Below are 14,576 nucleotides of genomic sequence, written 5' to 3'. Positions count from 1 at the left end.
TTTTCAGAAGGCTTCAGATTACAGTTTCTTTAAAAGACAGGCTTTAAATAAAAATCTCCAAGTAAAAATTTTCGTTAAAAACCTGACCTCCAGAAAATTAATTCTCACTTAGTAATTAATGTGTACTTGTTGTTGGCAGTTGTTTCAAAAGAAATAAAAGATACGGGTCTGCTTCCCAGGTGGCACAGTGGTAAAGAATCCACCTGCCAATGCAGGAGACATGAGTTCGATCCCTGGGTCAGGAAGATCCTCTGGAGAAGGAAATGACAACCCACTCCAGTATTCTTGCCTGGAAAATCCCATGGACAGAGAAGTCTGGTGGGCTACAGGCCATGGGGTCACAAAGAGTTAGACACGACTAAGCAACTGAGTAATTAATGTGTACTAGTTATTGAGAGTACTTTCAAAGGAAAGAAAGATATGGGCCTGCCTTAATATAATTATGGCACAGCATTGGTCAAAAAGCACTTATTCAAAATGTGACTAAGAAAGACAGAACAATGGATAAGAGCATGCATGAACTTTGGCAAGGGACAAGTTTATATTTGGTACAATTAACTTCTCTAACCATTTCCCCCTCATTTGTAAAAGAAGAATAATAACATATACATGGCTGAGTTGTAAGAATTAAATGAGTTAATGCTTGTCAAGGGCTTCATACAAAGTAAACACCTAATAAGTAGTAGTTAACATTAGTGTGACTTTATAGGAAAAATTATAACAATGTATACAGAAAAGAACAGTACCATGGATTGAAAGTAAGTGCTTTCCATCCCTCTAGAGAGAATTCTATAACTTTAAATTTTTAATGAAATCTAAGTGCTTATATTTTCAGTTTTATTATTCTGTAAATATTTAGCACTGAATGATTTAAAATTTATGGAAATTTATATTACTTCCAATTTCCAGCTCTAGATTTATAATTTTTTTTAACCACAACATTTAATTTTTTTGAAACTTCACATTATCAAATACCACCTCTTGGTATTTGATATAGATATAAATTTAATTGCAAATTTGTTTGCTCTTCTTATATTTTCTAGATGAATTTCTTCAGCCTACCATGCTCTTCTTTTATCTGTGCTGTTCAGTGTATTTTGACACTTTTTCTGCAGAATAGTGAGCAGGACCTCTGAGTTTAAAGACACCTTTTATTCATTTACTTCCTTATTAAATAAGATGAAAACAAGCAGACTGATAAATAAGGAATATCAAGTTTTCAGACTAAACTCTTTAAATGAAAAGCAAGAAAACAGACGAGAAAAATGACTTTGGAGATGGCCTCTCTCATTCATGTCATTATCGTGGTCTCAGCAAAACTGATTATGTTTCTGGATTTAATCCATGTTTCCCATCTTTTACTAAGTTGCCTTCTTTGTGCGTGTTAGTCGCTCAGTCGTGTCTAACTCTTTGAAACTCCATGGACTGGAGCTTGCCAGGCTCCTCTGTCTATGGAATTCTCCAGGCAAGAATACTGGAGTGGGTTGCCATTTCCTTCTCTATTGCCTTCTTTATCTTTTCTTAAATCCCTGGTCTCAAAAACTTGCAGTCTGATTAAGCACCACCATGGTTATATACTTAGGTATAAAGTATGAGGTAGACAAAGATATGCGTGCGTGCTCAGTTGCTCAGTCGTGTCCGATTCTTTGCAACCACTCCCAGGCAAGAATACTGGAGTGGGTTGCCATTTCATCCTCCAGGGGATCTTCCTGACACAGGGATTGAACCCAGGTCTCCTTACATTGGCTAGTGGATTCTTTACCACTGAGCCACCTGGGAAGCCCAGACAAAGTTATACAAGGCTAGAAAAGGGAGGGATTTGTGCTGTTGGAGGTAAAAGGAGAAAACTTAGAAGTGGATGAATTCCACTGAGGTTTGGAAGGTTGGGAAGACTTTGGGGAGAGCGAAAAAAAAGAGGTGGTAATAGGTGCTCTGGACTGCTGAATGATGAACAAAGGCATACAGGGGCAGGAAAGCTTTGTGTTTGTATGGACGTGTGGTGTGGGGATGAGAGGAAGGGAGGAGGTGGGCATGAGGGAGGAATGGGTTGGAACTTGAGAACCTACATCTGTATTTCAGTGGAGGAGGGAGTGGACAAGGAAGGAGGTTACAAGACTGTTCAGAGGCAGTATGGCTTAGTTGTTTAGAGTATGGGCTCTGGAGCCAGACTTTCCAAGTTGGAATTCTGGCTCTACCACATATAATTTGCATGATGTAGACAAGTCATCTAAATTTTATTATGTCTGTTTCTTCATCTATAAATCAGAAATAATAATGGAAACTTCATTTGAGTTATTGTGCTTGGCTTATAATGTGGTGGTGGTTTAGTCGCTAAGTTGTGTCCGACTCTTGCGAACCCATGGACTGTAGCCGCCAGGTTCCTCTGTCCATGGGATTCTTCAGGCAAGAATACTGAAGTGGGCGGCCATTTTCTTCTCCAGGGGATCTTCCTGACCCAGGAATTGAACCCAGGTCTCCTGCATTGCAGCCAACTAAGCTATGAGGGAAGCCTATACTATATGTAAGCTCAATATAAATGTTAATAATTATTGCCATTGCCATTGAGACATTAGTTGGAAGGTCAGAGAAGCATCAGATTACAGAATGTTTTGAGATCACATGAGACTACTGGAGGCATCATAGCTTCTTTTTAGTCAAGTGAATATGATGCTATTTTTGGATGCTAACCAGTCTTGGCTTTTAACATCAGATATACTCAACAGTAATTAAAATTTTATTCACATTTTATTTTCATGCTACATCTATATTTAAAAGGATGATAAAGCACACCAACCAAGACTCTAAGATCTGGGTCAAAGTCTTTCATTGTTTGATATTATTTAATGATCTGGAACCCAAAAAGTCAAGGCAACTAATATACAACAAAGTTATAGACGAAAGAGAAAATGATGAGTGGTAATTAATGATAGGAAGGTGAGATTACAGACAGAGGCAAAAATAGACTCAGTAAAGCAATCATGTATAAGAAAAATATATTTTAACATTTAAAGGATAGAAATTGGTAGAATTTAAGTGTGTGGAAAACAATGAGTCAAATATAAGTAAATACTGAAATTGAATTTATTTAAATAGATTGGATAAGCACCAAGCAGCGACATTTTTTAAAAAGGAAACATATGTACAGGGAAATATACTCAAATTTAATGTAAAAATTGCCTGAGCCTGACATCCCTTCCACTATAATTGAAAATAAAAGAGTAAAAATATCATCTTTCCCTTATCTTTAAAAGGCATCTGCTTTAGCGTCATACTTACTTTTTGCTCCAGACAGGTAAGAGTTAATGTCTTGAGTTTCAAGTTGGGTAACAGGTGTCCAACTCCCAAGGCTGTGCACCAACCCCCCATAACCCACCCCATCCCACCCCTATCCCCACCACAGTTTGGATAACATCTAGACTCAGCAAAGGGGAAGATGGATTGTCCTCTGGGAGAAAGGAGGGTGGAGGCCATTACTTCTGATCGTCAGGTCATGTTTCACAGGCGTAGATTCTTCTAAAAATTGTACCCTCACCCTCAGACATGCTCTTATCCCAGTCTAGGCCATCTCAATAAACAGCATTTCTACTCATCCGTGGACTCCAGGCAGAAACATGGCATTCATCGTGATCTCTCCTTTCTCTTTTCTTCCCTCCAATTCATTACTAGATCCTGTCCATTCTGCTAACCAAAGTACAACTCAGATCTGTCCACTCTGCTCCATCATCACTGCCATCACTCACAGCACTGGTCGAGCTAACATTTATCCAAGTTAGAAAAAGGAGCCCCTTCCTCTTGGCAGATGCTGGGGCTCAAGTCCAGCCCCATTTTGCTCTGTGCAGGGTGTGGTCTCCCAAGCTTTGCATGATAGTCCAGGACCCCAGCCTAAACCATGTGGCACTGTTGTAACCATCTCCTCACTGTTCTGTCCACATACAATCTCATCCCCTTCTAATTCATTCTACAGATAGAGGGACTACTTTTATATTGCCAATTTGATAACTTAATTCAATAGATTTCCATTGCTAGTGGGATGAAATCCTAAACCCTTAACATGAAGTCCATAACCCTTAACATGCCTGTATGACCTAGTTCCCTCTTTATCTTTACTAGCACCATTTCCCCTTGATAACTTTCAGCCATGCTGCCTTATTCTGGTTCCTGAAACTTGCAAGCTTCTCCCCAACCCCAAGAGACTGCCAGGAATGTTCTTTTCCAACTTAGTTTGACTAATTTTTCCTCTTCCTTCAGGCCTCAGTTAAATGTTACTTCAGGGAATCATCTCTGAACCCCAAATCTAAAGTAGATCTCCTCATAGCACCTTAATCATACATTTGTGATTATATATTCACTAATGATATACTTTAGTATCTTTTTCCCTACTATATACTGCAAACTCCTAAGTCACATGTGATCTTGGCTTAACCTAGAGTCTTTCATTCAAAGTTTCAAGTTTCTACCAAATGCATTTTCTGTGCCAGTGACTACACTAGATGCTAGGCTTACAGAAATGGATAGATGACGTTTTTGCTCTGTATTATCCATTAATGAGTGTCAAGTGCATTTATTAGGATAAGGCTAGCTGCTCAATATACCCTTTTATTTTGCCCATGTAAAGTCCAAAACAAATATTGGCTGACTCTCCATCAAGTTGTAATTTCAGGGACCTTGGCTCCTTGTAACTTGTGGCTCTGCTGTCTTTAGCATGTGGCCAATGAAGGGAAAGAGCATGGAAGACTGCCGGTGGAAGATTTTTTTTTTTTTTTAAATGAGCTAAATCTGGATGCTAAGTTGCTTCAGTCCTGTCTGACTCGTTGCAACCCTGGGACCGTAGCTAGTCAGGCTCCTGTCCATGGGATTCACCAGGCAAGAATACTGGAGTGGGTTGCCATTTCCTCCTCCAGGGGATCTTCCAGACCCAGGGATCAAATCCATCTCTTATCGTCTCCTGAATTGGCAGGCAGGTTCTTTACCACTAGTGCCACCTGGGAAACCCAAATCTGGATGGCTACACTTAACTGCAAGGGAGACAAGAAAACACAGTATATGTCTGTAATGAAGAGTAAATAGATTCAGTGATCAGCTAGCACCTTCAACAATACCTGGTACAACACTGGCATGACAAAGAAACAAAAATTAGAAATGGAGCTTGTTCTCAAATCTTATTACCTATGAGAGTGAAGACAGAAATCAATAGTATGTCTGGTCTAGTATACCAAATCTCTAACTTCCAGGAATCTATATAGAAACAGCTATTTAAAAAAAAAAAAAAGAAAGAAACAGCTATTGGAGTGAAATTAATCAATTTATGGATTTGTCTCTTAGGATAAGAAAGTTTTAAAAAACTAATCTATTAATACTAGCCTGCTTTAATTCTGGATCACCTTCAAGGTTTCCATTTTTATTTCCCATGGTTTTTAGCCTGCTCCAAATTACAGCCTCTCCTTTTAAGTTTAGTTGGCTGCATTAGGACAAGTCCACAGTCAAGGCCCCTGGAGGAGGGCATGGCATCCTCCTCCAGTATGGTCCTACCGAGTCGGACACGACTGAAAGCGACCAAGCAGCAGCAGCACAGTCACGGGAATCGAATTGATCAGAACAGTGAGAGACACATTCTAATAATTTGAGATCTAGTATTGATAGAGCCACACAGTAGCTTTGAACTTAGAAAGATGTGCACCTAGATCACCATGTAAACGAATTCTTCCCATTTAATGGTTTTCCTTGTTATTTTCTGTTCTGAATGAAAACACTGTGGAAATCTGAATAATTCTTTGGTATCAAAGTAGGCACACGGTCACCTGTGTGTCTGCGATAATGTTTGTACTTAAAGCTTTTCCATTCTGAAACTGGTTTTCATGTCCTCGACCGAACCTTAGTATTAGAGGTACAGACAATACAAAGCTCTAAAGGGCCTCGTCAATCAGAAGCATTCATCTGTTCCTTAACTTTAGTCTCAATTCAGAAGAAATCTCAAACCTACAGATTCCTGATTTACCCTACGGAGATGAAGAAGTGATGAAACATTCGTGCATCCTCGTCAGATCGGCTGTACTCTTCACAAGAGAGAATCCTGAGGTAGTCGGTCTTGGATCTAGCAGTTTCGTGCAGCTGGTAATTAAATTTAAGAGTCGAGCGCTGCAGGTGGAAACAGTGCCGCCGAGCACCGGCCACGCGGCAGGTGGAACGAGTGCGGTTGAGCTCGGGCGCTGAGGGTGTTTCCGTGAGTCCCGGGACGGACGGGGCTGCGCGCCCGCCCACCCACGGGCACTCTGGAAAGTCGGCGAAGCGCCCGCAGCGGAGCCCGGAGCCACGTCCGCTCGGCGGCTTCGGCGGCGCCAGGGGTCATCGGAGCCCGAAGCGCCCAGCGCGGCGCCGCAGGACTCCCGCCACGCCCCGCGCCGCCCTGCAGGCGAACGCGGGAGGAGGCGAGGCCCCGCCAGGCCGCCGTAGCGCTGCGGCTCGAGCCGCTCCTCCCGCGCCGCCCTCCGCCCCCTGCCTCCCGGCGCCGCGGCAGCTCTGGGCAGCCAACGCCGCCGCCGCCGCTTCCTCCTCTGCAGCCGTTCGGCCGCTGCGTGACGCGTCGTTTCCTCCCAACATGGCGGCCGGGGCAGGTCGGCGGTGATGGAGGCCAGTCCGCGGCCGCGGCGGGTGCTCGTCCCCACAGGAGCCAGAGCAGCCCTGCTCTCTCCGGGCCTCTGATCCGCCGCCTTGTTTCTCGGTCCCCCAGCCTGACGGCCGCCGGGCTGGGCTCCCTCGCCGTCTCCCGGGCGGAGGGGCGAGTGAGGGGGAAGGTGGTGGTGGTGGTAGGGCCGGGAAGCGACCCCCGGGCCGGGAGAAGCAGAGGTCCCACGGGCGCGGCCCTTTGGGGGACGGCTACGACCTGCGCGCCCCTCGCCCGCCCCGCAGCCGGCCCAGCTCCCCCGCCCCTTCCTGATCCCGCCGCTGCCCTCCACGCCTCCTCCTCTTCCCCACCGCCACCCCCTCTCCTTTCTCTCGGCTCTTCCTCTCCCTCGTCGTCGTCCTCCTCCCCTCCAGCCGCTGGGATCCGCGGGTCGGACGAGCCGCCGCCTCCTTCTCTGCGTCCATGTATGAGGGGAAGAAGACGAAGAACATGTTCCTGACCCGGGCCCTGGAGAAGATTTTGGCCGACAAGGAAGTGAAGAAGGCGCATCACTCCCAGCTGCGCAAAGCGTGCGAGGTGGCGTTAGGTGAGCGGGGAGGAGGCCCGAGGGATGGGGGTGGGGAGGGTGCGGGGCGGGGGCAGGGAGGCCGGCGCGGGAGGTGGGGTCGCCGGGGGCGAGGGGCTCGCCCCTGGGCCGGCGCCACTGACCTCCGGGAGGCCAGGCGAAGCTCTGGGGTTGCGTGGCAGGAGTTGACAGTAACTCGGCTCGATGCGGGGCAGGGGCAGGGTGGAGGAGGAATGGCAGTGAGCCGGGCCGGGTAACGCGGCGGGGCTGGGGGGTGGCGGGGGTCGCCTGGGGAATCTGCGAAGGTTTGGTTGGTGGACCGTGCGGTGCGGCCGGGGCATCACCCTTTGTGAAGAGGCAGGACAGGGGCTGTTGTTTATTCGCTGAGAAAATTGAGGTGGAGCTGACTTGTCAAGATAGGGCGTGGGAAGGGTTCCGTCTCGTAATTTCAAATAACTTTTCGTTTAGCGTGGTACTTTGGGAAGAGGCTGAAGTTGTTCCCTTGTTGACAGTGTCGAGAAGGGGTTTGCGAGAGGTGCAGCCTGTACTGACATCTCTGCGCCTCCGCCACGGGAAAAACAGAGAGTAATGTTGTATCCGACTGGGCTGACCTGGAAGAACAAGACCTGAGGTTAAGGGGTGGGGGTGGCGAGATAAAAGCGGGGAAGGAAAGGACCTTTAGATAAGCTGACTTTAGTGACAAGGAAGGGAGGCTTTGAACGGGGGAAATGAACAAGACAATGACACCCACCAGCCACATGTCTGGACCGTGACAGCTGCTCGCAAGCTTGAATTGTGATTTACAGTTCAGACGAAAGGGATCTAGTGTCGTGAAGCCCATAGCAGGGTAAATGCAAACAATACCTACAGCGAGGACTGGCAGATGAGGAATTGTTAAGGGGGACCACTGATGGATCTTTTGCATTCATCAGGAATGAAATCCTTTAAGGAAGGACCAGGACGTTAAACGCAAAGATGAATTCCTAATGCTTGGCTTTAGTTTATAGCGCTGGAAACAGACTAGATTAAGTTGACGAGAAAAGGAAGCGTGTTAAGTGGGTTTGGAAAAAAGCATTCTTAAAAGGGGCAAAAATCCAGAATAACTTGGATGTATGCTAAAGGGTTAAGATAGCTCAAAAGCAACTTTGCCTTTTAATTATTAAAATAAAGACTTTTTAACTTACTGTGATAAGCGGTTTTTTATCTCCTTTTTGGATCCTCTAAAGTGATGTGAGAAGTATTATTGAAGAAATTTTCATTAAATTTTTTTGAATTTTATGTATAATGAATTAAAAAATTTTTTATCCCTTCATGGATCAGAAGTTCACCTTTTGTTATTCTTGTAGTTAGCAAAAGACTATTCTAAATTTATGAGAGGATGTTGTACAGTGGTAAAAATTGAATTTATAGCTGGGTCTTAAAGACATAATTAAGTTGAAGCAGGATGAGGGAAGGAGTGATTTGGGGAGTTTTTTTAAAAAATTGTTATGTGTAGGTTTTTAAATAACTTGTAGGTTAAAGAAGTTAAGAGTTCAAACTAAAGTTTTAGTTTTTGAGGTCAGATTTTCTGTGTTAAAATATACCTTTCATATACTAAAGTATAAGTATTAGAATATTAGACTAAGGAAATGGAGTGTTATGTGTGTGTATACATATATATATATATTTTTTTTTTTTTTTCCCCCTCTCCAAAATGCTAATATAAGTATCTGTTCTAAACGGAATGCTTACTGGAAGGAGACTCCAATCCTGGCTTTAAATTGCAGTTCTGTTACATTGCAGCATAGTCAGGTCTCTGGGCCTCAGTTTCCTTCTCTGTACAGTTAGTTAGGATATTGAACATAGTGGTTGTAGTGTTAGGTTCCCCTCTAATGTGCCACGAATGTGAACACAATTGTTTTGTTAATGTGTACATTGAGAGTATTCCTCTCACTCTTGATTGGCATCTTTAGAGGCTTTAAAGGCTTGGTCCTTGCTGTTTTGAGAGGGAGGGACTACTTGCTCCTATCTGCCTTGGCTCTACAACGATTATTTCAGATTTTGCCAGTTTTTACTTGTTTGTTCCTTCCAAATGGTTAGCAGAAGCTTGTGAGGAATGTCCCAGAGTACTTTCTTTACTTGAGACATATAGGGGTTTTTCCTTGTATTTCATAGTTACATTTAGTCTCCTACAAAATCTCATTGAGCAATCTCATGATAATTAATCCCTGATGACCTTTGTTTCTTCCCTTTTAGTCATCCATGTACATTACCGCCCAAACATAATTTAATAGAGATGACACTTATCTTTGCAGAAAGTATAATGTCCTGTAGTAGATAGTATCCCCAAATGCATCCCTGGAAACTGTCATAGACCTCCCTCTTCCACTTCACTATTGAGACCTGGGTCAGGCCACCTTTGGTTTCTTGATAATCTGTATGGCTAGCAAGCTGGATGGGAAAGTAAACTGGAATGGCCTGGTTTGGTCATTGCTTATCTCTGGGTTGTGAGTGGGTAGGAGTTGGCTGGTAGTGGTAGAGAGGTGGGTGTTGCTCTAACTCTTCTAAATAGACTTTGTAAATAACCCACCTAAATATACCTGCCTTCATTTATTCTGTGTGTCGTTCCCCCCACCCCCCACCCCCGTTTTTACTGAGCACCTAGCATATAGCTAAAGGGAACAAGAAAATACATCTAATCCTTTTGTGTTTTAAAATCATGTTAGTGGTGTGTGAGTAGATTTCAGAGCACTAGTATTCAAAATTCAGTTACCTTTTAATAAGATGACATAATAAATTGATTTTCTGTAAATTATACTCATGAAATTACAGTTCATCTCATGTTCTTAAGAATACTGTACTTTTTTCTTTTTTCTTTGGTCACAATATAGCTTTTTGGAAACCTTACCTAGATAAGGGGAGATTTTACTTTATTAAAACAAAACCCAATCTCAAAAACACCACATAAAGGAGCTTTTATTTTCATGTAAAGAAAGATAATGAAAACTTTAAAGCAGATTATTGGAAACTTTTGTAAAATTATCTTACATTTTAGACTTTATTTTGAAGTAAAGTGGTTAAAAAAAAAAAGAGAAAACAAAATCCTTCTCACCTTGACTTTATTTTGAAGTAAAGTGATTAAAAAAAACCAAAACACCAAAATCCCTCCCACCTATGTTGTTGCCATCAGTGTAAAGCCCACAGGCCCAGGAACAGCTCCAGGTTGCCCTCTCTTGGTACCTGCCCCACACCAGCTTTCTGCAGCAGCCACTGAACTTGGCAGAGTCAGGGCCTCCAGGCTGCCCTAGCTTAGCTTGATCCATTCCTGCTCTCTAGAATCCTGAATTAAAAATAGTCTGGCCATCTGCTGGCAGATGAGACAACAGCTGAACTATTTTTAGTTTTAAAGAATTTAGGATTGTTGAGGGATTGGGCTTGAAGGTAGCATTGTTTGTCTTACAGGGAGGGGAGGGTGCAGTTGGGCCGTATTCTAGCCAGGCCTCTAAGTTTCAAGAGTTTCTTTGATGTTAGGTCTATGACTAGTTCAGCTTTTGCCTCTAACATTGAGTATCTGTGAAGATATCCTGCAAATGTTAGGGAGAGTGAGTTCAAGGTTGGAAGCTGGCACTGATAGAGAATAGAAGTGAAAGAGGTGACCAGAAGAAGGTTTTAGAGGCAAGGGAGGCCTGCAGAGGCAGCATTAAGGTTGGGGTCCCTGCAGAGATACTGGGGAATGATGGCAAAAAAGAGGGATTGCTAGGAAAGTAATTTTTGCATCATACAGGGTGTGAATTTGTGTTCGTCATGTTCTAAAGTGATCCTGCTGATTTTTTTTATGAGTTTGTTATCTAAGCTTATAGTCTTTTCCAGAAATGTAGATATCAGTATCATATTTAGGCTAAAAACTTAACAAAACTTGCTTTGTTCTGCACCTCCAGTCTCGCCCTTGTTTTGGTTAGTGGCGTTCTAAAAAAGAAGTATGAGTTGGCGGGGGCAGGATTATTTGAGTGCATTTGATTTTAATTTTATGCTACTTCTGGTAATTTTATTAATTTTTGTCACTCTTAACTATTTACCAGAAAATGACTTTGTCTCAAATAATACCCTGCAGACAGTGAATTATCTTAATTATAATTTAAATCCATTAGCAAGTCTCTTTTTAAACCTTCCTTGATACCTAAAATAAAAGGTGTTTTCAGTAAGTCAGACTGCCAAAATTTTTGAGGTAGCTAGGAAAGAAGGGCGTGATGAATGAAGTGACTGAAAGAGTATATTAGGTTTGAGTGGAAAAAAATAAGTTTGGGTTACAGTGTATATACTCTTTCCATTGTGGAGATTTATACTGCACATTAACATAGTTAAAATTCTGAAGAGTCCTCTATGAAAAAAAACCGGCTCAGTTTTGCTTAATGAAGTTTTCCCTAAATTTGACCCTTTTCAGTATCTGTTAACACCCCTTGGAAACATTGTTCCTTGAAATTTACTTTGGGACACTGCTCAAGGGAAAAAAAACAAATGCAGATAGAATGGCCCTAACTACTGAGGGAACCATTCTTATGTTTTTGGAAAGCAGGAGTTTTGTTGATAGTATCTGAAGAAATGAGGTGTAGTTGGACAGAGTGGTATCAGGATCAGAGGGCCGTTTGGTTTCTAGCTCTTTCTTTCCTATCCTGTCTAATGGCAAGCAACTGCTCATCTCCGGTGTTAGTGTTCAACTCGTAGAGAAACTTCTGTCGGTAATTACTGTTTCAAACCAGAGTAAAAATGTATTGTGAATGGGAAATAATTTGGGGGAATATTTGTCAAAATATTCATCACAGATTGGATGAGGGAATATCTGAAAAGGGGAAACACATGAACAAATTATTGTTGCCATTCCAAGTTAAGTACATTCTTTATTCAGATACTTGGTTGAACTAGTATGGGCCAGGTAGTGTTTCAGCGCTGGGCGTAGAGCAGTGAGCCAAATATGCTTTCATGGAACATATTTTCTAGTTGAGGCTGAGAGTAAAAAACTGATGTATTGTCAAATTGATAATTGTTATTATCTGAGGAAACAGTTCAGAAAGGTAAAGGGAGAATGGCCAGGGGGGCAAGTATAGGTAGGGCTGTCAGGAAAGGCCTTTTCAGGAGGTGACATGTCAGCAGAGACGTGATAGGTCCAGTTTCTCAGATGGCCTGGGTTTCACAGGCAGAGGGAACAGTGATGCTGGTGTTGTGCTTCGTACCTTCCAGGATGAAAGGAACCTTGTGTGGCTAGAGAGGGAGGAGGAGAGGAAAGCAGCTTTGGCTTTTATTATATCTGTGCTCTAAGTCCCTGGAGAGTTTTACAGGGGGTGACAAAGCAGGTTTACATGTTAAAAGGCTCTCTTTGGCCAGAGGTGATAGTGATTTAGGCTGATGGTGGTGGAGGGAATGAGAATTGGTTGCATTTGAAATTTGTATTTTTTTCCCGTGGGGCACAGGGTGCCACAAGCAAAGCCTCAGTTCTTTTTTTTCGTTGTTGTTGTTGTTGTTTTAACATTCATTGATTTGACTGGTTATGGTTTTAGTTGCAACACATGGGCTCTTCCTAGACCAGAGATCAAACCGTCTGCATTGGTAGGCAGATTCTTATCCACTGTCACCAGGGAAGTCCTGGAATATACTTTGGAGTTGACAGGATTTGCTGATGGGTTGGTTGCCTGACAACAAACAGAACCAGAACCAGGTTATTGGAGAAGGCGTTCACTATGATGGGGAACACCAGGAGAGAAAACATATTAGTAAAACATTTTATTCAACTCTTTGTGTATTTTAGAATTTTTTAATGATAGAATTTCCTGCTGATATAATAGGATATTTTCTACTGAGAAAAAGGCACACTTAAAATGATAGAACATAGTCTAGTGAGAAGGCACAAAACAATTTCAGATTTGACTTGTCAGTTTTTTCTCTGAGGTTTTTTCCTAAGAGAGTGCGTCTTTCACATTGTTTCAGTTACAGTAAACAATTGATCTGGTCCCTTTTCAGGGATAGGAACTTGGCAGATGTAATCAGTTAAAGATCTTGAGATGAAATCATCTTGGATTTAAGGGTAGGTCCTAAGTCCAGTGACTGGTGTCCTATGTAGAGGGAGAAACACAGAGACACACAGAGGAAGAGAGGCATGTGGAAATGGAGGCAGGCAGAGATCGAGGTTATGTTGCTGGAAACCAAGAGATGGCAGGTGTCACCAGGTTGAGACAGGGCAAGGAAGGATTCTTCCTGGAGCTTTTCATTGGTGGAATGGCTCTGCTAACACCTTTAGTTCAGACTTCTGGCCTCCAGAACTGAGAGAAAACGAATTTCTAATGTTTTAAGCCAAGTTTCTGATAGTTTGTTAATAACAGTTGTCTTTATCCTGACTTTAGACCCACTTTGAGCTTCCACTTTGTTTGAGCTTCTCTTTAGAGTGCAGAGTGTACTTGAACAACATGGTGGTTAGGGCACCCTCCCTCCAAGCAGTTGAAAATCCAAGTGTAACTTTACAGTCGGCCCCCCCTATCCATGACTCCGCATCCTTGGATTCAGCCAGCCTTGGATCATGTAGTGTTTCTTAAAGAAAATCTGCATATGAGTTCAGAAGACCAAACGTGTATAAATAATAAAATACTGTCTTTGGTCTCTTTCATAAACTTAAAAAGGAATTATTCTCAGGCTTGAATGTTCGTGAGTCTTAGGAAACTTCTTTTAGTAAAAGAGTCCTGGGCCCAAGTGTTTAATTAAAAGTTTTATGTTCTACTTTTGATAAGAATTCACTAATCAGCTGTTTAATAACACTCATCTGTCCACACCTTGCTACGAAATTAATCAGTAAAAATGTAAGCAAGCAAAGTAGTATGAAAACCAAGGACTGTTTTCATAGGAGAGTCCTTGTGCCTTTACTCAGTTTACTTTTAATTACATGTAAGTCCAATAAATTTGGCAGTTTACTTTTGTAAAAACATAAATCCTTTTCTTCAAACCATTTTCAAAAGTAGAACTAGGGGTAAAAAAATCACCCATCACAATAGAGGTAACTCTTGTTACCTTTATTAAAAGTTTTATTGAAGTCACAATTTACAGTCTATAAAATATGCCCATTTAAAATATATTTTTTACTAAATTTCATTGAAGTGTGCACCCATCACCATAATCCAGTTTTAGAACATTTCCATCACCCCGGTAAGGGCCCTCATGCCCATTTACAGTTAATCCCAGTTTGCAGACATCCACTAATCCATGTCTTTGCCTTTACTGGAAATCTGTGTGTTATACATACGTGGTCTTTCATGCCTGACTTCACTCAGCATAATGTTTTTGAAGTTCATTCTTGTTGTAGCATGTATCAATATATATATTTTTTTTGCTGAATAGTATTCCATAATGTGGATGTGCCTTATTTTTTGT

At 42.3% G+C, this 14,576-nt stretch overlaps 1 protein-coding gene across 1 annotated transcript in view; it reads left to right on the top strand.

Moving 5' to 3' along the window:
• Window positions 1-7,084: 7,084 nt before the first annotated feature.
• Window positions 7,085-14,576, top strand: part of ARFGEF1 (ARF guanine nucleotide exchange factor 1) — a 131,472-nt gene continuing 123,980 nt past the window's right edge. The window contains exon 1 of the mRNA XM_068983519.1: window positions 7,085-7,208. Coding sequence (XP_068839620.1) covers window positions 7,085-7,208 — 124 coding nt within the window. The remainder of the gene's footprint in view (window positions 7,209-14,576) is intronic.

Source organism: Capricornis sumatraensis, chromosome 11 (assembly GCF_032405125.1).
Source record: "Capricornis sumatraensis isolate serow.1 chromosome 11, serow.2, whole genome shotgun sequence".
Lineage (NCBI taxonomy): Eukaryota > Metazoa > Chordata > Mammalia > Artiodactyla > Bovidae > Capricornis > Capricornis sumatraensis.
Note: the sequence above shows the minus strand (reverse complement) of the source record. Positions and strands in the feature narration are given on the sequence as shown.